Source organism: Lepidochelys kempii, chromosome 10, assembly GCF_965140265.1.
Source record: "Lepidochelys kempii isolate rLepKem1 chromosome 10, rLepKem1.hap2, whole genome shotgun sequence".
Taxonomy (NCBI): Eukaryota; Metazoa; Chordata; order Testudines; family Cheloniidae; genus Lepidochelys; species Lepidochelys kempii.
In genome coordinates this window covers 73,252,555-73,280,193 of record NC_133265.1, presented here as the reverse complement: position 1 = coordinate 73,280,193, position 27,639 = coordinate 73,252,555, and the positions used below count along the sequence as shown (strand labels likewise).

Below are 27,639 nucleotides of genomic sequence, written 5' to 3'. Positions count from 1 at the left end.
TAGGCCTGCTATGCACCTTATTTATCTGCACCTGCATGTTAATCAGTTAACAGCCCATTAAGGCACAAAGCTGTGCTGGGTTCATGTCCATCTACGGCAGTGCAGTCCTTACCCCTCTGCGTTACAAGGCAGCGGCGGTAGCGATTTTGTGAAGTGCGCTTAGGATTCAGATGGACTCAGGGCTAGTCTACACTAGAAGTGCTGCAGCAGGACTGCAGTGGCATCTACCTCAGCCTGCTAACTCCTGTGAAGAGACAGCAGCAGGTAAAACTCCAGGGTGGCTTCGGGCAGAGGCTGGCAGAAAGGGGGCTCCCAGAGCTAGAGCATGAGTCTCTATGGTTTGAGCTACAGGCTAAACCTCTCTCGCTGGGGCTGTACCAGCCCGTGGCTTGGGCATAGGGGGGACAAGTACCACACGCTAAGCTGTGGGTTATGCTAGCAGCACTGGTTCTTTGCATTTCCATTCACCTTCCAGTCACTGCTCTCAGCTGAGTCTTGCCACATCTCTGAGAGCAGATAAACCTGCTAAGCCTCATTTTACACACACAAGGAAGCTGAAGTACCGGGGCGGGGGGGGTTTACAGGTGCCGCAAGGTCCCTAAACCTGCAGCAACAACTGCTGGCAGCTGTTTGCCACTAGTTGCATTCACAGATTGATGTTCCTAGGGGGGCTGTCAGCATCAGCACCCACCCCAGGCCCCTGCCCAATCAGTGACCACATGGCCCTCATTAAGCCTTTGCTCCCCAGGTTATGGCAGCACCCCTGCAGCTGGCTGGGGCAATGCAGCACGCAGGACTATACGGTGCTTCTGCCTTGCAGAGGCGGGAGCCTGGAATTCTGCACCTGCCAGCATGTGCTTTCTGCACCGTTTTATTGTGGTCTCTCAATGTCCCAGCCAGGAACGGGTCACGCCAAAGCCACTCAGTTGCTCTGGTGACCTGCTCCCCTTCCGGAACAGTCTCCTTGGCAGGAGCTTTCACTCGAAGGCCTAAATTAGAAGCTACGGGAGAGCCTAGCCATGCATTAGGGGTTAAACTCCACTCTGGGCTGTGCACACGTAGCACCCATTGGCTTCACTGGGAGCTGCACCTGTCCGGCAGGGGGTCGATGCAGAGCCTGGCTGGAATGCAGACGTGCACGATGCAGATGCCTCTTGGATGTGCAACCTCCTGTCTGCTTTGGAACTGGAGCAGATGCATCCTCTGCAAATGGCTTTTCTTTGAGAATCTGCTGCCCTCTAGAGGGCTGTCTCTAGAACAGCACGTGGGCTTGGTGTCCCTCCTGCTGCTGCAGGGAGCAATAACTCCGGCTAACTGGCTCTTTGCACTTATCGGCTTTATGGAAAGTGCCCTCAAAGGAGGCGCCAGCTATGGCACAACCACCATGGCCGCTAATCCCTGGGGCTCTGTGTTCCCGATCAGGAAATGGCTTTGTGATTCGGGCCATGCGTAACAGGCAGCGCTGGGGCGGGGCCCTGCCGCTGATGTGCGAGAGCCTCCCAGGCTCAGGGGACAATCCCTTAATTTAGAAACGAATTCTATAGGGAGCAGCATAGCCCGGTAACAAAGACAGTTTTGAGGCTGGGAGACTGGGTTCTAGTGCAGGTTGAGGCACTGAATGCCCTTAGGCCAGACACTTAAAAAGAGCCTGTGCCTCAGTTTCCCCATGTGTAAAATGGAGGTAATTACCCCTTGGGACTGATGAATGGAAAGCACCAAGGATTATTCTTATGGAAGAGCGGTAGGGCATTGCATGCTCTCTTCTGGTACTTAGAGGCTTGGGCCCCACTTTAATTTCATGGTAGCACCTGCTTCAACTCCAACAGGAGGCTCGAGGCATGCTGAGCTGCACTGCATGTCTCATCTCCTTGCTTTAGAGACAATCGAATTCCTGTGGTTTACCCTGGGTGTCTGACTGCACACCAGGAAGGGCCAGACCTGCTGAACTATTAGGAGCTGAAAGTTGTCACAGGAAAGAACCTTTCCTCGGATTTGTTGTAAAGTCACAGATTTTTATCTTCATAACCTCGCTGATGGCAACACAGAGTCAGCAGCTCTTCCAGTACGGCAGCTGGGCAAGGTCCCTGTGATGGGGCGGGACAGATCTGGGGAGCAGATCACACCCCCCCATTGCACAGCAGTTGCACTATGCATTCACTCCGTGCTGGTGGGTTTAGTAACCCAGCCCTTGGTATTCAAACCCCTGCGTTTACTTGGCATCACCTGCTGCCCACCTGGCTACCAGATGGTGCCCGTGCAGCAGAGCTATGGAAAGGAACAGAGCACCATAGTTCCGGCTGGAATCATGCACCTAAGCGAGCCAGATGAACACCTTGGCTATGTCCCTTTGGGACTCAGTGGTTAGAATTCCAGATTGGGATCAGCCAAATGTGCAGTTTCCATGTAAATGCAAAGAAATGGCCCTTCTGTTGCCCATAATTGATGGGCCTGTGTTTGGTGCCAGGCAGGATGGGACCTTGGCCTGGCAAACCAAGCAGTTCCCTTTCCAGTAAGAGGCAGGGGTGTCACTGCAGCCAGCTTGGAGAGCTTATTACTATTGTAAATCAGCACTCATTGATCACAGCACTTGTGTCCCTGCCCAGCCTGGAGGCTTTTATTTTAAGAACAAGTGCCTGTAGCTGCCCACCGTTGATATATTCTTCTTCTTAGCTGCTCCAGCACCTTCCACCCAAAGCACTAGGTAAGCAGCCCACAAAGTAGGGAAGATTATCCCCACTTTACCGATGGGGACATTGAGACACAAGGGAAGTGACTGGGCCCAAGCCAAACTGTGGGTCAGTACCCAGAAGTCCTGACTCCCGGTCCTGTGCTCCAACCACTAGCCGACTCCATCCCACTGTGGCTGCTGTCCCTGGCTGAGACACTCTGCACAGAGGCAAAGCACCCACCCTTGCGTTCTCCCCGGGAGCAAGGGAAGGGCAGAGTAAGCGCTGACTCAGTGCGCTCAGCATAGGGGGCGCCCTTCACATTGCTCACGTATATTCAGTATTTTCATTTTCAGTTAAGAATGAGCACCCCGGGGAGAGCCCTTGTGCCTCACAGCACAGCAGAATCAGGGCTCAGGCTCCTTCCTGGGGAGCGTCCAGCCTCTTTCAAATACAAATAGAGGGGATGGGACAATGGATCAAAAGCAAGAACCCTCTTCTGTGAGGCGGGGCTTCACCGAACGAGGCGAGAGCGCTCGTCAGGACCAGCACTTGCGAGGCTCTTCTAGGCACGGGGGACAGGCGGAACCGATGTACAGAGGGGAGATGGGAAGAGATGGAAGCTGCTCAGATACTGGGGTGGTGAGGGCCATATAAAGAGAGACAGTCTGTCTTCACTGCACAGTTAGCCCAGGCTCTTACTTGGGCTGGGTGTTGCCCCAACCCCCTCCCATCCACACACAAAACCTCTCACTCAAGTGATATGATATGCCTTCAACCTGGGCTACCTGGCCCACCTCAGGGGGTGTGTTTGGTCTTGAGTGCGGCTTTGACTCCAGCGGGGAACTTGCCCATTTTGCAGGGAGGGCACCAGCTAAATAACTTAAGTGCTGATAAGCCTCCAGAGTCTTCCCACAATTCCTGATGTGTGCCCCAAAAGAGACATTTTCCCACAATTCCCTGGGGAAGAATCACAGCTGCAGCACAAAGCTCCAAGAGCTGCACCCAGGGGAGCACCGCCCCGAGGATTCAGGTAGCACTGTGCAGTGGGGCTGCTCACAGCGGGTCTAGGCTGACTCTGAAGCCTGCTGATCACCCAGGTTTGCAAGGAAGACGTACCCATGGAGATGGCAGGAGGGTGTAGGAGAGCCCAAGGAGGTGAAATTAGCACTCATGAAAGTAAGGAATTAAGAGCCCTAAGCCAGTTTTGTGCAAGCTCTCCTTTCCCCCTCCACACACAGCTCTGCCAAGACACCTCAGGCCTGAGCGCAGCCCGCTCCCCTGCTCCTCCATCCCTGGGCCTCTCTGGAACTGAGACTGGCCCCACTGCCAACTTGCTACAGTTAACAGCTGTGTCAGTGTTTCCATTATAAAATCCATTTTTTAGGGGCATAAAACTCAGCTGTGAAATTTCACTCCTGGCTGAAACTTGGCTCAGCTCAGAGGCACGGCGAGTGGAAAAGCCTGAAGCCAGTGGCTACAGGTGTGAAAAGTAAGAGCCCTTTTTATAATGAGCTCTTGCAACTCAGAAATAGCTTTGTCCCCTGCACTAGATTTTAGCTGGGCCCAGAGTTATGGCATGGACTCCAAGTGCCTCAAATGACCTAGGAGGAGGGAAAAGCTACTGAAAATGAACCAAGTTGGAGCAGCTCATGGGCTGCTCTACTGGGGCTCTAGCACATAATCACTTCCTGTTCTCTTGTAGCAAGGGTGCAAAATCCTGTGGGATTAAACGCAGCTGTGCTTGTGGGGGTGCATTACAGTGGGGATGATGGGTTCTCAAGGTGCATGTTAATTATCTTGAGCCCATTTTAATTGGATGGGGGAGGGAGGGGCCCAAGTCCCACTGAAGGAAGGAGACCATGAGCTTACAGATAGCGTGGAGAACTCCCTTCAGGTGCTGGGAACACTGCAAGTTCTCTCCAGCTCAATGGGACCCTCATTGCCACTCCCAGACAATAAGATCAGGGTCTGCTTTTTCTCCCACCTGCTGTATGATGACCACCAGGTTGTCACATGTCTCTATAGACAGCTGCAAAGCTTAATATTGTTCAGCCTCTGCTGCTTAGATGCTGGCCGGCTGCCCCCTTCTTTGATCTCTTTCCCCAGCCTGTCACCACTTTTGCTTCTGCACAAAGGACTGAATTGTACTTAGCTCTCCATAGTTTCAAAGCTTGCACAAACAGATGTAACCCAGTTCGCGAGGGCATTGGTTCTCAAGCTGCTCCTCAGATCTCTCGCTGGTCTTGCTTGATGCTGGCTGTTGTGGCCAGGTGCCCAGGCTGTTCACTGTAGACAGCATGGATGTCTGGAAAAGCAAGGAGCTTCTACTATATACGGTAGAGAGGAAACAGGAATAGCTGTCCGGGAGAAGCGCCATCAGCAGGAACGCAGCAGCCAGCCACAGACAGAAGAGAAATAAGGCAGTTGAGTGGTATGTCCAGGGAAGCAGAGGGGGAAGACCACCAAGTGTCTGGTCCGCTTGTCCCAGGAAGGACAGGAGCAACAGGTTGGAGGAAAATGTGTGCAGGGAGGGAGGACCAGCTAACAGAGGAGCATTGCAAGGGGGAATCAGATGGCAGACAAGAGCAAGGGGAGGAAGAAAGAGGAACAAGACACCGGAAGGGGGCGATGATAAAATGAAGACCAACCTTTAAGGACTACCCTTTACGGAAAGGGGCAATACACTGCATAGAAAGCAGCTGGAACTCATGCTTTCCTAGCGTTACCTTTCTCTCTGGGCAATGGCTTTACTTGCCACAGGGATTTTGGGGGAAGAAGGGGTGGGGGGGGGGAGTGTTTTGATGGTCAGTGTGGTCACAATGGGAGAAAAGTCTTTCCTAGAGACCATCCAAGATGTGACCCACACTGTGAACATGTTTGGTAAACCCCCACGTAGGGTCTTCAGTGGGCCCACATCCCAGGTTTCATCACGCCCTGCCCCCACCCAAGCTACATTCTGGGCAAAGAAAGCCTGGAAAGCCGTGGGAGTTATCCCAGCTCTTACAAGAGCCCCAAAGACCGATTCAATATTATGGAATGTTAAAGATGCTTCTGTGGCTCTCACGTTATCCCTGATACAGCAGAAGGTTCTATTCAAAATGTATTGGATGCCACTGAGATCGTGCAAGACGGGGGCTTTGTGCGCTGGTATTTGTTGGGATTGTAATAAAGAAAAAAGGAACCCTGATCCATAGGTTATGGGACTGTCCATGTATTAGGCAGGTGAATACAAGAGTGTAAATAGGGCTTGGCTTCAATAATCAAGCCTCATCTGAAAATTATAGCCTAAGTTATGTACTTACTAGGCTGGGTTTAACTACGCCACCAACTTTGGTTCCTGATGGTCACAAAGTGCATGATTTTACAAAAAGGGACTAGGATTAAACCCAGAACAGAGCAGCAGCATTCACACCAGTCTCAGTTAGCAGCAAAGAAATAGCAGCTTACCCACAGCGAGCAAATATATATATTTGAAGAAATTTGGACCCCATTTCTTGATAACACAAATGTCAGACTTCCATGGCTCTTGACCACTCTTTTTCCATCCCCCCTCCAGTCCCCTCCTTCCCTTTTCTGCCTATTTGTGTATGTTTTTTTTTATTATTACCCCCACCCTAACATGTTCTGTCTTCGTAATAGTGTCTGATTTTGTATGGTCTGGTCTTACAGCTTTGACAAGTGGTAAAGTTGGTAATTGCACAATTTGATTGGCTAGCCTGTGAATTGTGCAGTATTTAGTGACATATACAAGCTGTAACTCATTTCTCTTTATTGTTTCTTTATGAAAAGTAATAAGAAAATCAAAATCATAAGATAAGCCTCAAATCAGAGGTTGGCTTGAAAGTCTTGATTTTAAAAAATGATACGTTGTGGGTTTGTCTTTTGGTTTTTGAGCCGTCCAGTTGAATTGGGGTCAAATTTTAAGTTATTTTCCACAACCATGAGGGCAAGAAACCTTTTTTTTTTTTTTTAAATCCGAGTCAAAATTCCCACAATTACATGAATCCAGGAGCTGGGGCTTGAACAAAAAAACCCAACCAAATACAGTGAGACACGCAATAAGATAGCAACACTGCAATGTATTTTTGGGTCACCTTAAATTTGCTTTGGGTGTAAGCAACATCTTTGCTTAAAGTCCTTGGGCCGGGGCCCGCCTCTTTGTTCTGTGTTCTTACAGCTCTTAGCATAATGGGGTCCTGGTCCATGATTAGGGCTCCCAGGGTTTACCACAAAGCAAATCATAAATAATAATTCCTCTTGCTGTAAGCCTGTGAAAATCTGCTCATTTAACCCAAGACGGAAAAGTTGAAGCCTAGAGAAGATCATTTAAAATCACCCTTCTTTATGCCCTCATTTAAAATAGACGTGCGATAGTTAACATACTGTTGAGAATCTTCTGTGACATTAAATTTTCTTTTAAATTTACTACCTCTCCCACTGCCGGACAAGAAATCTCTCTCACACACACACACCCCTGCCCATTTTCTGTCCCCTCCCTCCCCCATCACTGGAACTCCAGTTACTTTTTGTTACAATGGAAGCTTTGGTTTGAGGCTTGTGTATCACAGCACCAGCCACGGTCATGAACGGCGTGGATATACAGCTGCAGGCACAGCAGGGGGAGCTCTTGAGCCCTTTCCTACCAATTGTTGATGTCTTGAGTAGTGGACGAGGGGGCTCCAAGAGGAGAGACAGCAACTGCTTTGGTGGGAGCTCATGGCCGACACTGCGGCACCCCGGAGCCCAACACGTTACTGAGCAAATGGAGCTTTTGCTACCTTATCTGCCAATAAAAGGAAAAATCCCGGTCACAGAATACGCTCAAAGTAAATAAAAGTCAGCGCCATGCTTGCCAGCTCCAGGGAGTTTTAGTGTAAATCAGCAGTGAGGAACCTCGGAGCCTCCCCGGCCCAGCTGGAAATTCTTTTCAGTCTCTCTAGTTTGAACAGGCAGGGTGAAATTCACTCTGTGCAGGCCGGCATGCACTACACCACCCCAGAGCCCCATAGGCATTTAGACTCCTAATTCCCCTTGAAATCAATGGGAGTTAGGCACCTAAATACCTTTGAGGATCTAGCCCTCAGATACCGTGGTGATAAGGGCAGTGTACAATCCAGAGAAGCGACAATAAGGTTTTAAAACGTTTAAAAAATCCATGTTTTTCTTAAGACATGGCCTAGAAGAGGACAGTGCTCAAACCCCACTGAAATGAAAGCCCACAGGAGCTTAGAAACATGCCGTATTTTAGCAAGCAATTGTACTGCACACACCAGATACAACAAGCCGGCGAGGTTCTGAAAATCTCAGTAACACTTTTTAATATACAAGAATCAAAAGTACAGCAGTTTTACAGTGTAGGAAAATTTAATACATACTATATAAACAACATATTTACATCAGAAATCACTAGGACAGTGGCATTTTTTCACAAATATAAATTAATATTAATTACTGTTTTAGTCAACAGGTTTAAAAGTCCACAATTTTACAGTAAGAGTCCTTCTCCCCCTTTGCTCAGGGGAAGGTGCAGGGGAAATGGATGAAAGTAGACTAGTACTTTTTTTTTTGGATCACTTAAAGTTCATGTAAAGATCTCAAAGAGCTGTAAAGTACCCACTTAAGCTGGGCACTGCCCCAACACCACCTGTGGAGAGCAGATTTTTGGTCTGTGGGACTTGTGTTCTGGTGCAAATTCATAAGTGATGCAATTTTTACATGGCTTCCAATGGGGTTTGTGATGTCACTCTGAACAGCTGAAAAACCAAAACCAAACCAAGATGTTGCAACTTTTCCTTTGAGACGAGAGCAATTCACTGGCTGGCTTAGTGGGAGCAGCTGCACCACACATTGACATGAACACCACACTGAAATTTATGGCTGTGGGGCTGTCCCCTTCCCACCCCATTGTCATTCAACTGCCTATTTCCAATGGTTGATTTTGTGGTCCCTTATTTGGGACACAGGGAGCGCGCCTGTGGGAAGGGATTATTTCTCTCAGATTTGATTTCTCCAGCTTCTGTAAAACCAAAGCCAGTTAAGATCCACCCACCATGACAGAACTCAAAATAATCCTTCCTTTAGCATGAGGCCTACATGACTTCCAAGTGCAACTCAAAAGGATGTGGACAAAGCTTTCACATTTGCATTTTTTGTTTCCTTCTGTTTTAAGAAAAACCAAAATACTTTTCATACTGATTGGAACCCCTGGAGGCCAAGCCCCTTGATTCGGATGCAGCAAACCCGTCGTTGGGCTTATGGTTGTTTTGCACCAACCATAACACTGGTCTGGCCAGTACTGCCTTTTGCTACAACTTTATGGCACGTAACATTTTGTTAGGATTTCATGAATGTGAATGAAAAACAACGTAAATCGCTCTTTGCTCCTCCTGGCAAGGAGGTGAATTTAGCATTCACATTATAAGCCAACACCTCTATTTGAAAAGAAAGGACCCACTGTGAACATGATAGTGTCCACCTGCCATCGCAGCTTACTGAAAACATGCTGGGAGAGACGCTATCTCTGCCCTCCACTACGAAAGGGGGAAAGACATGGGGGCTAGTCCCCACTCCCTTCCTTCTATTGCAGAGAAATTCTTGCAGTGCCCTGGAAGAGGCATCAGTGCAACATGAGGTTGCCAGTCCTGGTTCCCTTGTAGCAAGCAAAGCCACTTTGCTTCTGTTTAGTTTTGTGGAAAGCTCAAAGAATGGGAAGCACAGCATTTCCCCTGCCACCAAACAGCCACATTTCGGTACCCTCCTAAATCCTCCTTAGGCTTAGTTCTGAGATGCCTCTGGGTGCCACTGACAAGACATACAACCCCAGTGGGCTACACGGCCAGACTTCTTATAAAGGTCATGCTCTGCATGTCCCTTGGCACTGAAGGGGTTAAATTAATGGGGTGGAAGAGTTGGATACAGCCACCCCGCTGGGTATACAAACTTTTGTACACGGGTTATGCACATGTCACTGTGACCCAGAATCACACTGTTCCCATTTGCAGCAAACCATGGTTGCTTTTGAATGATCTCCTGGGACAGAGATACCCTCATTAAACCAATCGGCTCAGAATGGATCAAGCATACAATGATCGTAACAGATTTCAGGGACTTCATCCCGTCAGCACCAAGCAGACAGGAAGCTTGGGCATTATTAGTGTTGATTTGCGTGTACCTTCCAAACTGCCAACGGAAGAGTTAACACCTTTGCCTCAACCGAGACCTGCCTTAACGGCCTCACCTCCAACCAGGCAGGGCCTTTGTCATAAGCACCCGCCCCGGGGTCTCCAACAATAATTGTGACCTACATTCATCCAGGAAGACACAGCAGGAAGGAAGTCAGCTCCCTCGCTTGGGCAGGCGCCTCAGCTGGTTTGGATGTATATGGCTGTTCACCCCTACAAGCGCCACAGGGAAATTCTTCCCAAAGGCCATTCTGGTCCTTACTCTGGGCTCTGCACATTCAAGATAATTTACCAGTAAAACACAGGCAGGAAATTAAAAATCCAGCTCATCTCAGGCCTTTAAAGGGAAGTGTGTTCTCATTTTGCCCAAATGAGGGTAACCCTGCCACCTTTTCAGGAACCCAAGCTCTGCAGCCTTTGCATTAAATTGAGCAGTTTGCCACTGGCCTTGTTTTCAGTACGCAGCTGCAGTTCGCATAGACTACAGGTCCCGACCCGAAATGTGCCAATTTAATCTGAATGGCCTGGTTGCTCATCTCAAGGTAGAGCCTGGCACTAGGGACCTGCAGTCTCCATGCGCCTTGACGCCATAGTAAAGATGATGGAGCTGAAATTAGGAACTCCTCCTGCTCTACATGTGGCGAGTGCTTTGGCTACTCCTGACTTACTGGAAGCGTTCTGGTAAATCCCTCTGTGCGGGACATCACCCCTTCACGCTGCACCGTGATCCTAACACTTCGATGAATGCTTGCAGTGAAGCCTATTCATTTGGCTGCAAACCATTCCACTCCCCTTACCCTTCTTGGGCTTATTAGATATCTACTGACTGGGGGGGAGGGGCTGCTACGAGGATTTTAAACACTGAGAGTTTAGGGTTCTCCTTGGTCTATTGCTCACCAGAAATGTAAGTGCCGAGCGCTTATGCAAGTTCCCAATTTAAAGATACACAAGTTCATTCAATGCAGCTACTTTCCCCGCCTCATAGAGTTAGCACAGATCACTGGAACTTTGGCAGGTAGGTGGCCAGCTCACTGCTTTGTGCGAAGAGAGAGCTCTGCATGGAAAACCCCAGACAGCCAACTGCATTCACATTTAGCTCTGCATGGTGCCCTCGCCAAGCCCAGCATATAGCTTCTTACCCAAAATGTACTACAAGGAGGAGTAAAGACTGGGATCACCATTCTCCAGTTGGGCAAACTGAAGTGCAGAGAAGTGATTTGCCCCAGGGTCAGAGCAGGTCAGCAGCAGGGGAGTATAGAAGCCAGGATCCCTGACTCCCAGAGCCATTCCTCCACCACAAACCATTCAGCTTCCAGCCAATATGACTACATAAGGAACATCCTTATTAGCAGCAGCGACAGAGAAATGGGACAAGAGGGTTTGTGTTACGGCTTCCTGAGCCCCTTCCACTGGGAAATACTGTAACTGCCATTTCCCGTCTCACTGGTTTGAAGGGGGAATTAAGGCTCTGCTCAGGGACTCTGAATATTGAGGAACTCCACCTGTTTTAAGATTACCGAGGTGAATGTTTCCTATGTCCCTATCTGTGCTGCAGAGGGAGCATGATAGTGCACAAAGCAGAACTAGTCTCTTGAAATGGATCAAGACATGAGAAATGGCCACATGGGCAGGGAAGCGATGGATTCCTCCTACCTTTTTGAGTCACTCTGGAGGGGCCCCAAGTTCCCCCTTCCTCTCAGAGGACCATAAGAGCAGGGTCAGTTATTTACTCTAAGAGAGCCCTCCTGTCCATCTCCAAATGCATCCCACCCACACACTGGTTACACATAAACCCCAGCCTGACTGGGTTATGCCCACCCCACAGCAGCATGTGTCACGTAACGTCACGTCAGACTGGGCATACAAAGCTGTCTACAAAGTCTTAAGCAGCATCAATCCACGTTCTTGGTTCTGGGGAAAGCTCCGCAGCTGTGAAACATTCACAAGAGTCTGTCGGATGCAGCCTTCAACGAAAAACAAAACTAAAGCAAAGAATGACACCTGTTCCCCCCTGCGGGCAATGGATCCAGTTCCAATGCCAGACTGGATAAGGGGCATACGAAAAAGGAATCCAGACCAGAACTAACAGCTGGGGAGAGCCCCTGCCCACTCCCCCAAATCCTCCTTCACCCAGCAAAACAATAGCAGCATGTTCAGAGTCTCCGGTTAGCGGTTTGGAAAAGCAGCCGCTGTTGCATCAGACCAAGTATTTCGGATGCGCTCTCTCCCTCCTCTCCCAGTCGCTTTATGTTTTTCGAACATTCCAGTTATAATCTGGATTGTTTTTCTGTTCTAATGACCTGTCCAGGGGCGACCTGTGATCCAGGGGTGACTTGGACTCATGAGGGGATTTTTGAGACGGGGGTGAGCGAGGGTCCGAGACTTGGGAGTGAGGAGGAGGAAGCGGCTGTTTGTAATCCCCCGATTTGTCTGTATGGAAGGACCGGTAATGGTCCGAAGGTCCCTGGCCGTGGTATCCCATGGGTGGCCTGTGATCAGACATTCTTCTGAATTCCTGCTGGTGGTAGTTCTGGGGCCTGAACTCCTCAGATCTTCGCCGCTTGGAATCGTGATGGTGTCTAGATGTAAAAAATGAACACACAAAATAAAATCATCTCAAGAGCATACTTATGCAGTCCCCCATATCCCATCCTGAAATGTCCAAGGAATGTTCCAAATTCCACCCCTGAATAATGCTGCTGGTGATTATTTACTCAGCCCTGTAGGTGTGGATAGCACTCTGCAAACAAACAAGACTAGGTGTCCTTTGCCTGAGAAAGCCAGGAATCTAAGTAGTAGAGAGACTTGAAGCCTTTAAAAGCATTCTTGGGAGAATGCTACCTGGGTGCGTCTGCATGTAGGAGAGAAGAGAACTAGCAGCATGGTCGGGGAAAAGGGATTTACAGGGTAAAGCCAGAATTGGATAGAACAGGGGTGATCGAAAATAAGGGGAGGGAAGGAAGAAAAGTAAAGTCACCTAAATACCCTCCCAGTGAGCTTGTAACACACATGGGTTGGCAACTCCTGATTGGAAACACATACAAGCCGAGACCCAACACCGGACTGTCATGCTTGGAGTCTAAAGCCTTCTGGTGGAAAAAAAGAGACTAGAGTTCATGTCTAAGCTAACTGGATGGCAAGGCAGAAATGAGAACCCACGTAATGATGCCAACTTCAGCGAGGCAGAGAAGAAACAAGAACCCAATTAGGTGACTAAGTCTGCGTTGGATTTGAATCCAGAATGCAAGTGCCAACAGCACACCCACCCCATTCCACTGAGCTCCCTGGCTCCCCCTTGTGGCAAGCAGGAAATGTATGCACAGTGGCTGGGTGAATGGTTGCAAACTCCACTTTGTGATAATCCACATTAACAGTTACCTGTCGTAATAATCTCTGTGTCCCCTGTGGTCTCGGTCACTGTTGTACTGCTCATACGGCCTCTTGCGGGAGAGGTTATTTGGTCGGTAGTTCCCGGAGCTTCGGTGGGGGTCGCCACGAGACCGACGATCCCCGTAGTGGTGATCCTTGTACCAGTGCTGCTCGTACTGGTGATGCCGTTCTCCACCCCAGACCTGGTTGCTGTTGCCACCATAGTTAAATTTCCGATCTCTCTGCCAGTCTCCTCGATCTGCAGTAAGAAAAACACAGGCCTGAGAGTCAGTCTCACCATCACCTACCCTACCCTCCAGTTGCAGGTCAGAACAGACCATGACACAGGTGGCAAGCTTGCAGTCAGTAGCAGGTGGTAATTCCGGGCAATGGTTTTTGTTTGTCTTATTCAAGCTTCCAGATGGCAGCTTTGTGGGTTCTATAAAGTCCCTTCTGAGGCTTAGACACAGCATGTTTATAATACAACTAGTCATTGATGGCAGTAAATACCGATTTAAAGAGGAATCTTTTAAAGGGCTTAAGGTAAAAGGAAGAAATTAACAAAAGTAAAATTCATCTTGAATATCAGGGGGAAATACCCTAATTCTATTCTACATCCCTATAGCATCTGAGCACCTTGCAGTCATGCTTTAAGTAACATGACTCCTATCTGTTGCATGTGGTCTGTTCTCTCTCTCTCACCCTCTCCCCCGGGAGCCCCAGAACTTAAAACTTGACTGGACAAAAGCCCTGGAGGATGTACTGCAAGGAACAATCAGGCCTTGGCTTGGGACGGACAGGGGACCTGCGAGCCTCATCCTGACTCTCTCATGAAGGACCCACCTGCGTTACTGAAGTGTCTCTTGTTAGGGTGACTGTAGTTGTCCCGCTGGTGCCCGTGCATCTGCTGAGGGTGCGAGGGGGGCAGGTGGAGTTTCTGAGAATGAGGGTTGGGAGGCAGGTGAGACTGAGACATGAGGGAATCCCGGCTGGAGCCAGAAGGCTCTGGGCGGAATAGCCTTTTGCTGCCAGCCATGTCCTCCTTCTTCTTCTGCTCCTGCTGAGAACAAGGGAGACTCTTCCAATACAATGGAATGAAAAAGATACGATGCTTCCCCCATTCAGTTCCCCGGGATGCCTCTGGCAGGTTGTGAAACCCTGTCTATTGCACTCTGGATTCATTTAGAGCAGGGGGATTCCCGGCCAACTGGAGACCTACATCTTCACTGGGATTGTGCTGTGAATTACTTCTGTGCTCAAGAAAGAGTAAGGAATCACTAGCGTTTGAGCCAGACCCAGTGTAAGGAAGGAGATGTGCAAGTTTCCACCACACACACATCTGTGCCAACACATCTTAATCTTGACAGACTGCATCAGCCCCGATTTCTACTCTTGAGTTGGAGACAACCCAATGTGCCACACCAACAGGAACAGTCCAGCAGGAGGCAACAATAATGACTGGACGAAAGGAGAGAGGAGCTTTCGCATGTAAAAAGAGTATCAAATGGCTAGCACTGTGTAGTTTATAAAACAGAGAAATAAGGAGTGAAGGTGGAGGTAAACAAAGCAAAGAGTTACAGAGAAAGCCAATCAGGGGCCTAATAACCCTGCACTGTCCTACAAGAGCTAGAAAGCACGAACATTTAAAAAAGCAAACCAATCTGAAAGAGTATAAATGCATCCATTGCCGAGCCCATGGTGCAGCTTCACAAACACAATTCTCAGGAGACAACAGCCCTTGAATTTTGACCCAAAGATTTATAGTGTATCAGTCACCATAAGCCACGGTACCAGTAGGACTGTGTGGTTATGTTACTGCAACAGCATCACAAATAGTGGCTAAGGCCAGGCAAGAGATGCGAAAACTCCCTGTTCTATACAGACTCTTCCTCACCAGGGGAGCACATTTCAGATCTTACCTCCTCTTCCTGGGATCTTTTTTTGTGAGCCATTTTGTAGAGTTTGTGCAATTTTCTGGCATCAAATTCTGTGAACTTGGACACAAATATCCAGAGGTTCCTGAAAGGACAGTAAGTTTTTCTATTAGTTACTAAACAGCAGTTTAACTTGTCTGCCTCATTTGTACAATCTGCAAAAGAACACCGAGCTAAGGATTACCAATTATTCCCTTCATCTGGCAGATGGCATGGGGGTACAGAGAGATGAAATGATTTGCCCAGGATTACACAGGGAGTCTGTGGAAAAGCTGAGAAATGAACCCAGGACGCCAGAATCCCAGTCCAGTGCCTTAGCTGCAAAAACATCTCTCCTTGTAAAACACTCTTCCAGCCTTTATATCAATAATCTTGGGCCTATCCTCCACTCAGAGCACAAGGCCATATAACAAGCAATGGGAATTATAAAAACACCCACATGGGGAGTGGAGAAAGAATCCCTTCCATCTTGCAAGGAACGCTGTTAAGATGGTAAGAACGAAAATATTTTCAAAAAGAAAGCATCCTGCTGCTGGACTCTAACTCAATCTCTGACAGTTACCAGGCAAAGACCTAAAATCCAATACCCATTTCATCACAAATGCTTTTTCTTTTCTGTAAGGAATGTGATTTAAGCTACACTGATATCAGCACCTCTCCAACTGAAATGCCAAACCCATTTTTAAATTGATTTATTTTAAACTGGTGACACTTTTTAATGTGGATGAAGCCCTAGTCTCCGAGAGGCCCAGGACAGAATGGGCCGTGGTTCCTGACACACATACCGTCCCCCACAGTCAGCTTTCAAGAGGGTCTTTGAAACAGGCTGGGTGAAACACTGGAAGGGGAACATTGGAATTTGCGTCCTGAGCTGTAAAATCCAGCACTCTCCATGAGCACTGAATTCACTTAAATATTCACAAACTAGCCAAAGAAAAACTAAATGGTCTGTTACCTTCTCCACAGTTTGATGTGCTCCTGGTCAGAGTAGGCTTTAAGGCACTCTGAGATGCGATCGCCAATTTTCAGGAGGCAGTTGCGAGTATGCTCCAGCTGTTCTTGCACTGTCAGTCCCTTATCTGGCTTATCCAGTTGCTTCAGTGCCTTTTTCACTGGCCTCATCCTTTCTTTGCACTTGGGTGAGCAACACAGAGCAAAAATTCTTTAATTTCATGCATGGGTTCTACCCTCTCTGTTGACCTTCTCTCAACCAATCGCTGGCGGGGAAAATTCACTAATACTAGCTGTTAGTCATTCTTCATTTAGTTTTAAAATAAGGAGATGTCCCCCATGCAAACAGCAGACTTCGAAAGACATGCAGCATAAAGCAATGAGAGCTTGTCCTCAACATCATCCACCCACCCCTCTCCTCCTTCTGGAAGCACACAATGTGTTCTGCAAGTATTGAGCATGCACTCAGTCTGATATCCTGAGGACTAGATGCATAATCAAGGGACATGTTACTATTTATGCACTAAAGATAAAATACATAGGTTCAAGATCACTCCCAAAAATCACACTGACAGATAAAAAGGTTTTTTAACTACTGCTGTTAACAAAACTGAAAGAGAGGAAACCATCATTTTTCCTCTAGTTTGTGCATGTAACAGCACTTTGCCTATAGTCAGTTTCCCCCAATCATTTTTCACTCCTGGAGAAAATCTATGCCACTGCGCATGTGCAGAATTTATGTTCTCTGCAGATTTCTTTGTTTCCCCACAGAAAAATGACTTTCTGACGGGGAAGCAAAGGGAAGCCACAAGAGCGGTCATACAACCCTCCCCAACAGTATGTTTCGAGTGCCTAGGGCAGCTGGCAGAGAGGTAAATCACTGTGGGGCAGGGGATGGGACTAGGAAAGACCTGGCTGGTGGCTCCTACCCTGCGCCAGGCTCAGCTGTTAGTCCTGGCTGGGCAGGACAGGACAGGACTTCCTATTCCCCTGCATGGCATCCAGGGCTGGGTCAAACCCACCCCCAGATTTCTCTCCCAGCTGCAGGAAGCTCTACAAACTCTACCCCGCCCCACCTACGCTTCCTGCACCCATCGCTCCTCAGCTACAGGGGGAGGGATCACTGTACAGGGAACTGCTGCTTCTCCATCTGCCCAACCCCTGTGCATTCAGACTCCCTCATACCCAGACCCTCCCAAGCCTCATCCTCCCACCACGCACTCAGAACCCCGATGAGCCCCACCGCGACGAGCCATCCCCACCCAGATCCCCACCCCACCAAGCCCCAACAACTGCACCAGAATCCCCACCCCACTGAGCTCCACTCCCCCAGCATCTGAACCCCTCACTGAGCCCCCCACACCCAGATCCCCTGCTGAGTTCTATCCCCTCACACCCAGACCCCCCCGCTGAGCCCCAACCATCTTCACCTGGACCCCCTCCAGAGTCCCATTACCACTGCACCCAGAACCCCCCAACAAACCCTTATGCATCCAGATCCCCGCCCGCACCCAGACTGTCCCACACACAACCCTCTCAACCCACACCTGGCTCCCCCCTACATTAAGCTCCTCCAGACTTGGATCCTGTCTTGCTGAGCTTGCCTGCACACACCTGGTGCACGTGGCATGGAGGGGCAGGGCCCTGGGGTATTTCTAGGGCAGGCCTGGTCCTTGTGCTATGTCAGGGTTGGGTGCAGCCTCACCGCTGAGTCCAAGTGCTGTGAGGGAGCTGCACAGTGATCTCCCACATCTGGGCAGCGAGTAGCCTGTGCTCCCCAATGCCATGCTGGAGCCTCCACATTTATTTGACAAATAAAATTTCCAGAATTTTAAAATATTGTGTGCAGAATTTTTAATTTTTTTGGTGCAGAATTCCTTCAGGAGTACTTTTTATTCAGTAAGTTAGTCACTTTCCCATTGTATGTGTGAGTCTTTCAGAGAACAACCAAGAAACGGTTTGTTTTTATTTTTTAAATAAAAAGGGACTGGAAAAAAACCAAAAAAATGAGCAAGGGGCCTGAAGAGTAAAAACAGTATCTGAAACTAATTTGTTTTAAAAAACTGACTGGATTTCAAGTTGATAGCACCCTTTTTAAATACACAAGCCAGGCAGGTGAGAGTCCAGCATAAGAGACTATATTAAGTCTTGTGTTTGCAGCCATGCTCACCAGTCTGCAGCGGCGGCACATTGCTGAGTTTTCAGTTACACAGCTTGGAAAGCACTTACACTGGAACCTACTACTACAACTCAACGAGCAACTGTGGATCTACAGGACATACAAAGTTACTCGAGGATGGCCTCAGTATTCTTCCAGCCCAGGAATAACCTGTTAATCCCTTGGCTGCTGAGGAAAAGAGAGTGCCACTCACGGCTACAGGGTCACAACATTTGGCCTATGGCGGTCAACCCAGCTGTGGGAACAGAAAGCTTTGGTTTGAAAAAAGGGTGCTACAGTGGATCAGGGTGCTGTACTGCCTCTGCTATGCCCCCTTCTGTCGTGTTCCCAACAGAGAGATGAAATGAGAGCATGCATTACCAATGAGAGCATGCATTACCAGTGCAACTAAGTGGCACAGACTCTAGAGAGGAGATATTCCAAACCTGTTTTTAATACTGTGCTTGTTTTCTGGGAGGATGGCTCCCTAAGGAGGCCTTGAGGTTTCTCCCATTTGAAGTCCCATGTCACAGCCACCATCCTTTCAGCCCAGGAGAAGTCCTGGCTGGGACTCCTTTTGCCACTTGTCCACAGTGCTCCCAAATTAGCTGCAGGGGATCACTGTTAAGCAATGTGAAGTGCACCTTTCCTTCCAGGAGTGGAGTGTACTGTGTCTATAGAATCCCCAAGGGCTGCTTGCTTAGCAGTGGGGTCCAGGTTAGGGTAGTTAGTGCTGCTCAAACCTGGGCACTTAGGCAAACGAAGCCGCAGATATTCATAACTTACAGTGGTGTTAGTGTGCCAGGAAACCCCAGCGCACCCACAGTTGTGCCCTTGTCTCCAGAAAAAGATACTCACTATGCTGAACGTTTCCTGGTCCAGGTCATCATCCTCATCTTCTCCAATGGGGATGGGCTCACTCCCTGCAGTAATGTGGACAGGACCTTGAGATCGCTTCCCTTTGCTTCCAGACTTGGTCTCACTACCTTTGGCCTTGAAAAGAACAAAATGACAGCACTTTGACAGTGAGCCAGACCTGGGGATTCTGAATGGCCCACTGTAAAATCCTCGGTGACAACTACCAAAATTGCATGCCCCTCTGCAGCACCTTCCTCCCAAAGCTTTCCAAGTGCTTTAGAGTCATGAATCACACCTATGAGAGGAAACTGGAGCACAGACACACCTGGGCCAACGTTTTCAGAAGTGGCATCAGTGATTTGGGCTCCGTACACAGGGAGAGGCTAAACCCGCCTGTGAGGGACTGCACTGGAGAATTAGGGTCACACAGTGGGTGCGTATCCCCTGGGAATGGCAGACCCCCCCCCCTTGGCCTGATATTTAGAAGGGCCTGAAATTCCGCTGTACATCAGTGGGAACTGCACATGCTCAGAGCCTCTGGAAATCAAGTCCAACAGCTCTTCAGTTGGTCACCCCAAATCACGGACTGCTAGTGAAAAGGTTGAGCTGCCCAAACTTGTCCAGGAAATTGGTGCAAGAGCTGTCAACCGAACCTATGTCTCAAAGCAACTGATCCTGAGCTTCAGCCTCAGAAACTATCATTTCTCTCTTATTCCTGTTAGCAGCTGAAGGCCATGCCGCATTTCACTGGGAAGGGGACTTCCCCTAGATTTGAAATAAGGTCTCAGCTTTGACTTAAGACCGCAGAGTCATAATACACTAGCATTTGGTCTATACCTCAAGTACCCCAAGACACTATTATGGAGCCTTTCACCTGTCCCTAGTCTGAATCCAGCCCATGGCAGCAGTGACCCAATGTCCAAGGGGCAATTGAGTTACATTTCCCACATAGCCTGAAGCCTGTGCTGGCAGAATCAATCCCTGCCACCATGGGAACAGCCAAGATATTATTTCATGACCCCTGTATAGGTCGGGTTATTATGGATAGATTTGAAGTCTTGAGCAATTCAGACACAGCCTGCCAACACCAAGACTAATTAAAGCCTTACACCCTTTGAACAATAAGCTCCAAACTGTTTTCTCTCCTTTTCTGAATGCCAGCCATTCCGGGATATTCTTCTGTTTGGGGATAGCTGTCTTTTCAAGTCAGTCTGAAAATAGCTCACTCCCTTTCACGCTCTATACTTAGTTCCCAAACCACAGAATAGGTCACCTTTTCTATTCCTCACTGCAGGTATCTTTTCCCTCCTATTCAGGGTAAACTCTCACTCCAAAAAATTCTGGGCTAAGAGGCAAAGAGCCCTCCCCAATGCTCACGAGTAAAGGATGCCCTAGCATCCTAGGGGTCTTTAGGAATGTTCAATCTCATAGTGTGTCCATCTCTGCGAATATTCCCTGGAGAGACTTCACTGCCCTCTCAGACAAACTGCTCTCCTTGACAGGTATTGGCATGTGCAGGATTCAAATCTGAAATCCTGAATGTGATCTCCAACATGTTTCTAAAGGTTACATGTAAGATATGCCTGGTACCTTCTCCTTCTTATCCTTTGTTTTCTTTTTCTCTTTTTCGCCTTCCTTTTCTTTCTTTGTGGTGGACTGTTTTTCCTTGTTCTCTTTGTTCTCTTTCTTCTTCTGTTTCTTTTTCACTGGGCTCTTTTCCAAGCCATCCTCCTAGGAAAGTAGTCACAGGCTCAAATTCCGTTCACAAAGTCAGAGCCCCTCAATTCAGACACATTTTACTCTATAAACCTATATCCTGCAAGAGCACCTGATTCTTGCTGCTCATTCAAACTTTTCCTAGCTCTAATTAACCTAAGCAAGTCCAGAGCAGCCATCCGCCCAACCCCCACAAACCCTGCCTCTAAGGTTATTCCATCAAACCGGCATCATTCTGCAGCTGACTAGCAAACTGCAGCTACATATCACACTCCCTAATTTAATTTAGCGAGTCCATTGGTTCAGCTCTTCAAGGTAGATACTGATCAGAAGCACTAAGAAACCTTTAAATTATGTGCAGAGCGACTCAAAGAGAGGGTTTTTCCAGGACCCAAATGATCTTGGTAAACTCTGGCTTCACCAATGGCAGGTTTTCTGAAGAGGACAGTCTCTAAGCCAACAAAGGCTGAAAGTGGCCCACTTTGGAGCCCGTCCACAATGCTCCGAGCACTGGCTTAATGAGGTGGGTGGAGAAGGCCTCACCACCTCCTACGTTCACAAGCAACAGAACCTGTTCCCAGGGCAGATCTGCCAGGCCCCCATTTCAGTTTAACGCTCTGTAGTTCCCCTAGGGGTTGTTCGGGGAAGTTGCAACAGGTGCTTTTCAAGTGTCGTTTCTGAAGCACCAACACAGTTCAAGCAGCTTTGTAAAAGCCCCCTCCATCTGGGTCAACACACCTTGACTTCACCCTCTTCTGACTGGTTGTCCGAGTGCCGAGGAGAGGACAGGTCATTTCCATGCTCATCTTTGACTTTGGGAGCTTTGTTCTCTTTCTTCACGCGTGGTTTCCTCTTCTTCAGTTTGGTCTGGGGAAGAAGAGAAACCAGTTAGGGTTTGAAAACAGCTTCCTGAAACAGAAACACCATCTCTCTTCCTCTAGGCCTGGGGTGGGCAAACTTTTTGACCCAAGGTCCACATTGGGGTTACAAAACTGTATGGAGGGCTGGGTAGAGAAGGCTGTGCCTCCCCAAAAAGCCTGGCCCCTCCCCCATCCGATCCCTCCCACTTCCCACCTCCTGACTGCCCTGCTGCGTACCCCTGACCCATCCAACCCCCCCTACTCCTTGTCCCCTGACCGCCCCCTCCCGGGACCCCCCGTCCCAATCACCCCCCCGGGACCCCACCCCCATCCAACCCCTGCTGCTCCCTGTCCCCTGACTGCCCTGACCCCCTATCCACACCCCCATCCCTTGACAGGCCCCAGAACCACACCCCCTATCCAACTCTCCCTGTTCCCCATCCCCTGCGTGCCCCGACCCCTAACCACCCCCCAGGGGCCCCACCCCCTATTCAACCCCCCGGCTCTCTGTCCCCTGACTGCCTCGACCCCTATCTACAGCCTTGCCCGCTGACAGGCCCCCCCAGGACTCCCACGCTTTTCCAACTCTCCCCCCCCCGTCCCCTATCCACACCCCCACCCCCTGACAGGCCCCCCCGGAACTCCCACACCTATCTAACCTCACCCTGCTCCCTGACTGACCCCCGGCCCCCTTACCATGCCGCTCAGAGCGGCATGTCTGGCAGCCGCACCGCCCGGCCAGAGCCAGACACCCTGCTGCGCTGTGCTGCCCTGCCCTGCAGGAGCACACAGCTCCGTGGGAGGGGGGACAAAGGGAGAGGGGCCGGGGGCTAGCCTCCCTGGCGGGGAAATCAAGAGCCAGGCAGGACGATCCCATGGGCCAGATGTGGCCCGCAGGCTGTAGTTTGCCCTCCGCTACTCTAGGCACTAGGTGTCCGTTTGGAGCATTAGACCACTCAATGGGCCACGGGAAAGGACACTGAGCCACTATTTAGAATTACAACCTCCATCAGAGGGTCCCATTTTGGCTAGCAAGAAGAAATCCATCTGAGGTTTGAAGGCTCAAAGGACTATTCTGAACACACAGAGAATTAGTACGAGTGAATTGCTGGTAGCAAGCAGCCTGGTGACGGGGCAAATGAAGGAGAGCTGGTGCCTGCTGCCAGTGGGTATTTAATGTGACACCCACATTGCAGTATCCAGGAGGAAGAAGGCTGGGATAAAAAGAGCTTTATTCTGGGTACATTCTCTGTCTATCTCCACAGCTCCTTGCTAGTTGGGGCATTCAGCATCCAACCCTATGTAAGCCATAGTTTTTCATAAAATCTGTGCACATCGCTTTAGAGTTCACTTCTGCTTCTGACAAGTGAGTTGGTAAAATGAGAATCATGGAATCCTATGTATGATGCTCAGTGTCTCACATATCAAGCACACTCAGCTTACAGGTAAAAAGATACCTTTTTCTAAGTGACAGACCTGCCAAGTGAGCCTGGCCCTAGGATCTGAGAGCCAACCCCACCAGCTCCAGGTTCAATCGGATGAAGGGATCAGAGTACACAGCCACAGTCCATTCAAACAAAATATTTCATGAGCTAGAAATACAAGAGGTAGTTTCCTTCTAAGCAGTGTCCAATGTCCCCCCCTAGGGCACTCAGCCATCCCCTCACTCACCTCTTCCCCATCTTTCACAGTTTCCTTCTTCTCCAGATCTTTCTTCAGCAATTTCAGCAAATAATCGACACGGGTCTGGAGCTGCTTTCCCTGAGGCTTCTTATCTGTCTCAACAGGTAGGATCTTTGATAAAAACAAAACACCCACATGCACCTATCAAGCCTTGAAGTGAGCAGACAAGCGTGAGTAACAATCTCCTCCCCTAGCATCCAGCAAGGGAGTGAGAAAATCTCAGCTTCTCAGGGGAACTGCCTTACCCTGCTCTCCCAGGGACAAAGGCCCAGAACCTCAAAGATATTTAGGGGGCTAACTCCCAATGGGAGTAAGATGCCTAAATCTGTACGAGGAACTAGGCCAAAGAACTCCCTCACAAGTCTCCCCCTTTCATAAGTCAGCATGCAGAACTCTACCAATTCGGCGGGAGGAGAGGGAGGGCGCCCTCGTGCTGGTATTGAAGTGACAGGGCATGTGTGAGCACAGTCTGGTAGGAACTTCAACTGCCGCTATCTTGGATTATGAAAGAACTTCTCCAGCAAGCAAGCAAACACATTGCAAAACACATCAAGAAGCCTGTGTTGCAACAGACACTCTGATCCCTTGTTTTGACAAGCCGAATTTATTTAGGGTATCGTTTCACAGTAGGCTAGTACTGAGTAGCATATTTGGTAAAAGTAATGGATCATTAGTAACTTCAGAAAAAAGCTATTTCTGTAAAGTTGGTTTCACTGGTTTGTGCCTTTATAAACAAATAAAAATGGAGCTCTGCTTGATCGTTATCGCTGTTTTCTTTAAACAACGAAGTGGTCTGACTGTAACATACAGCAATGACTCAGCCGGGGCATTTGTGTTGTGAAGTAAGGTGAAGCTGCTGTTTTTGGGGTGAGAATCACCAGCCCAGTGCGTTAGCAGAGGGAGAATTAGAGGGGGTCCTCCGTACCACTGCTGCAAGGAAGAGATTCCTATGACTGTGCCCTGGTCTACACTAGGACTTTAGGTCAAATTTAGCAGCATTAAATCGATGTAAACCTGCACCCGTCTACACGATGAAGCCCTTCATTTCGACTTAAAGGGCTCTTAAAATCGATTTCCTTACTCCACCCCGACAAGTGGATTAGTGCTTAAATCAGCCTTGCCGGGTCGAATTTGGGGTACTGTGGACACAATTTGACGGTATTGGCCTCCGGGAGCTATCCCAGAGTGCTCCATTGTGACCGCTCTGGACAGCACTCTCAACTCAGATGTACTGGCCAGGTAGAAAGGAAGAGAACCGCGAACTTTTGAATCTCATTTCCTGTTTGGCCAGCGTGGCAACCTGCAGGTGACCATGCAGAGCTCATCAGCAGAGGTGACCATACAGAGCTCATCAGCAGAGGTGACCACGATGGAGTCCCAGAATCGCAAAAGAGCTCCAGCATGGACTGAACGGGAGGTACGGGATCTGATCGCTGTATGGGGAGAGGAATCCGTGCTTTCAGAACTCCGTTCCAATTTTTGAAATGCCAAAATCTTTGTCAAAATCTCCCAAGGCATGAAGGACAGAGGCCATAACAGGGATCCGAAGCAGTGCCGCATGAAACTTAAGGAGCTGAGGCAAGCCTACCAGAAAACCAGAGAGGCGAACGGCCGCTCCGGGTCAGAGCCCCAAACATGCCGCTTCTATGATGAGCTGCATGCCATTTTAGGGGGTTCAGCCACCACTACCCCAGCCGTGTTGTTTGACTCCTTCAATGGAAATGGAGGCAACACGGAAGCAGGTTTTGGGGACGAAGAAGATGATGATGATGATGAGGTTGTAGATAGCTCACAGCAAGCAAGCGGAGAAACCGGTTTTCCCCACAGCCAGGAACTGTTTCTCACCCTGGACCTGGAGCCAGTACCCCCCGAACCCACCCAAGGCTGCCTCCTGGACCCGGCAGGCGCAGAAGGGACCTCCGGTGAGTGTACCTTTTAAAATACTATACATGGTTTAAAAGCAAGCATGTGAAAGGATTAATTTGCCCTGGCATTCGGGCTCTCCTGGATGTACTCCCAAAGCCTTTGCAAAAGGTTTCTGGGGACGGCAGCCTTATTGCGTCCTTCATGGTAGGACACTTTACCACTCCAGGCCAGTAACATGTACTCGGGAACCATTGTACAACAAAGCATTGCAGTGTATATTTGCTGGCGTTCAAACAACATGCGTTCTTTATCTCTCTGTGTTATCCTCAGGAGAGTGAGATATCATTCATGGTCACCTGGTTGAAATAGGGTGCTTTTCTTCAGGGGACACTCAGAGGAGCCCATTCCTGCTGGGCTGTTTGCCTGTGCCTGAACTGAAATGTTCCTCGCTGTTAGCCACGGGGAGGGGGGAGGGTTGAAGGGGTAGCCACATGGTGGGGGGAGGCAAAATGCGACCTTGTAACGAAAGCGCATGTACTATGTATGTAATGTTAACAGCAAGGTTTACCCTGAAAGAGTGTAGCCACTGTTTTATAAAATGTGTCTTTTTAAATACCGCTGTCCCTTTTTTTTTCTCCACCAACTGCATGTGTTTCAATGATCACAGGATCTTCTCCTTCCCAGAGGCTAGTGAAGATTAGAAAGAAAAAAAAAATGCACTCGTGATGAAAAGTTCTCTGAGCTCATGCTGTCCTCCCACACTGACAGAGCACAGACGAATGCGTGGAGGCAATTAATGTCAGAGTACAGGAAAGCACAAAATGACCGGGAGGAGAGGTGGTGGACTGAAGACAGGGCTGAAGCTCAAATGTGGCGGCAGCGTGATGAGAGGAGGCAGGATTCAATGCTGAGGCTGCTGGAGGATCAAACCAGTATGCTCCAGTGTATGGCTGAGCTGCAGCAAAGGCAGCTGGAGCACAGACTGCCACTACAGCCCCTGTGTAACCAACCCCCTCCTCCCCAAGTCGCATAGCCTCCACACCCAGACGCCCAAGAACGCGGTGGGGGGGCCTCCGGCCAACCAGCCACTCCGCCACAGAGGATTGCCCAAAAAACAGAAGGCTGGCATTCAATAAATTTTAAAGTTGTAAACTTTTAAAGTGCTGTGTGGCATTTTCCTTCCCTCCTCCACCACCCCTCCTGGGCTACCTTGGTAGTCATCCCCCAATTTGTGTGACGAATGAATAAAGAATGCATGAATGTGAAGCAACAATGACTTTATTGCCTCTGCAAGCGGTGATCGGAGGGAGGAGGGGAGGGTAGTTAGCTTACAGGAAAGTAGAGTGAACCAAGGGGCAGGGGGTTTCATCAAGGAGAAACAAAACAGAACTTTCACACCGTAGCCTGGCCAGTCATGAAACTGGTTTTCAAAGCTTCTCTGACGCGTACCGCGCCCTCCTGTGCTCTTCTAACCGCCCTGGTGTCTGGCTGTGCGTAACCAGCAGCCAGGTGATTTGCCTCAACCTCCCACCCCGCCATAAACGTCTCCCCCTTACTCTCACAGATATTGTGGAGCGCACAGCAAGCAGTAATAACTGTGGGAATATTGGTTTCGCTGAGGTCTAAGCGAGTCAGTAAACTGCGCCAGCGCACCTTTAAACGTCCAAATGCACATTCTATCACCATTCTGCACTTGCTCAGCCTGTAGTTGAACAGCTCCTGACTACTGTCCAGGCTGCCTGTGTATGGCTTCATGAGCCATGGCATTAAGGGGTAGACTGGGTCCCCAAGAATAACTATAGGCATTTCAACATCCCCAACAGTTATTTTCTGGTCTGGGAATAAAGTCCCTTCCTGCAGCTTTTGAAACAGACCAGAGTTCCTGAAGATGCGAGCGTCATGTACCTTTCCCGGCCATCCCACGTTGATGTTGGTGAAATGTCCCTTGTGATCCACCAGAGCTTCCAGCACTACTGAAAAGTACCCCTTGCGGTTTATGTACTCGCCGGCTTGGTGCTCCGGTGCCAAGATAGGGATATGGGTTCCGTCTATGGCCCCACCACAGTTAGGGAATCCCATTGCAGCAAAGCCATCCACTATGACCTGCACATTTCCCAGGGTCACTACCCTTGATATCAGCAGATCTCTGATTGTGTGGGCTACTTGCATCACAGCAGCCCCCACAGTAGATTTGCCCACTCCAAATTGATTCCCAACTGACCGGTAGCTGTCTGGCATTGCAAGCTTCCACAGGGCTATCGCTACTCGCTTCTCAACTGTGAGGGCTGCTCTCGTCTTGGTATTCATGCGCTTCAGGGCAGGGGAAAGCAAGTCACAAAGTTCCATGAAAGTGCCCTTACGCATGCGAAAGTTTCACAGCCACTGGGAATCGTC

General features: G+C 49.2%; 1 protein-coding gene across 11 annotated transcripts in view; it reads right to left on the bottom strand.

Annotated features, from left to right (window-relative positions):
* Positions 1-7,970: 7,970 nt before the first annotated feature.
* The window catches only part of CHD2 (chromodomain helicase DNA binding protein 2), an 86,338-nt gene continuing 66,669 nt past the window's right edge, over positions 7,971-27,639 (bottom strand). For 10 of the 11 annotated variants that reach the window (XM_073304214.1, XM_073304218.1, XM_073304219.1 and 7 more), the window contains 9 exons: positions 23,368-23,490; positions 21,575-21,703; positions 20,711-20,851; positions 19,121-19,255; positions 16,109-16,287; positions 15,139-15,238; positions 14,063-14,279; positions 13,229-13,478; positions 7,971-12,429 (listed from right to left, as the gene is read on the bottom strand). In XM_073304214.1, coding sequence (XP_073160315.1) covers positions 12,096-12,429; positions 13,229-13,478; positions 14,063-14,279; positions 15,139-15,238; positions 16,109-16,287; positions 19,121-19,255; positions 20,711-20,851; positions 21,575-21,703; positions 23,368-23,490 — 1,608 coding nt within the window. In that variant the 3' untranslated portion in view covers positions 7,971-12,095. The remainder of the gene's footprint in view (positions 12,430-13,228; positions 13,479-14,062; positions 14,280-15,138; positions 15,239-16,108; positions 16,288-19,120; positions 19,256-20,710; positions 20,852-21,574; positions 21,704-23,367; positions 23,491-27,639) is intronic. The other variant, XM_073304216.1, reaches the window with a different exon arrangement.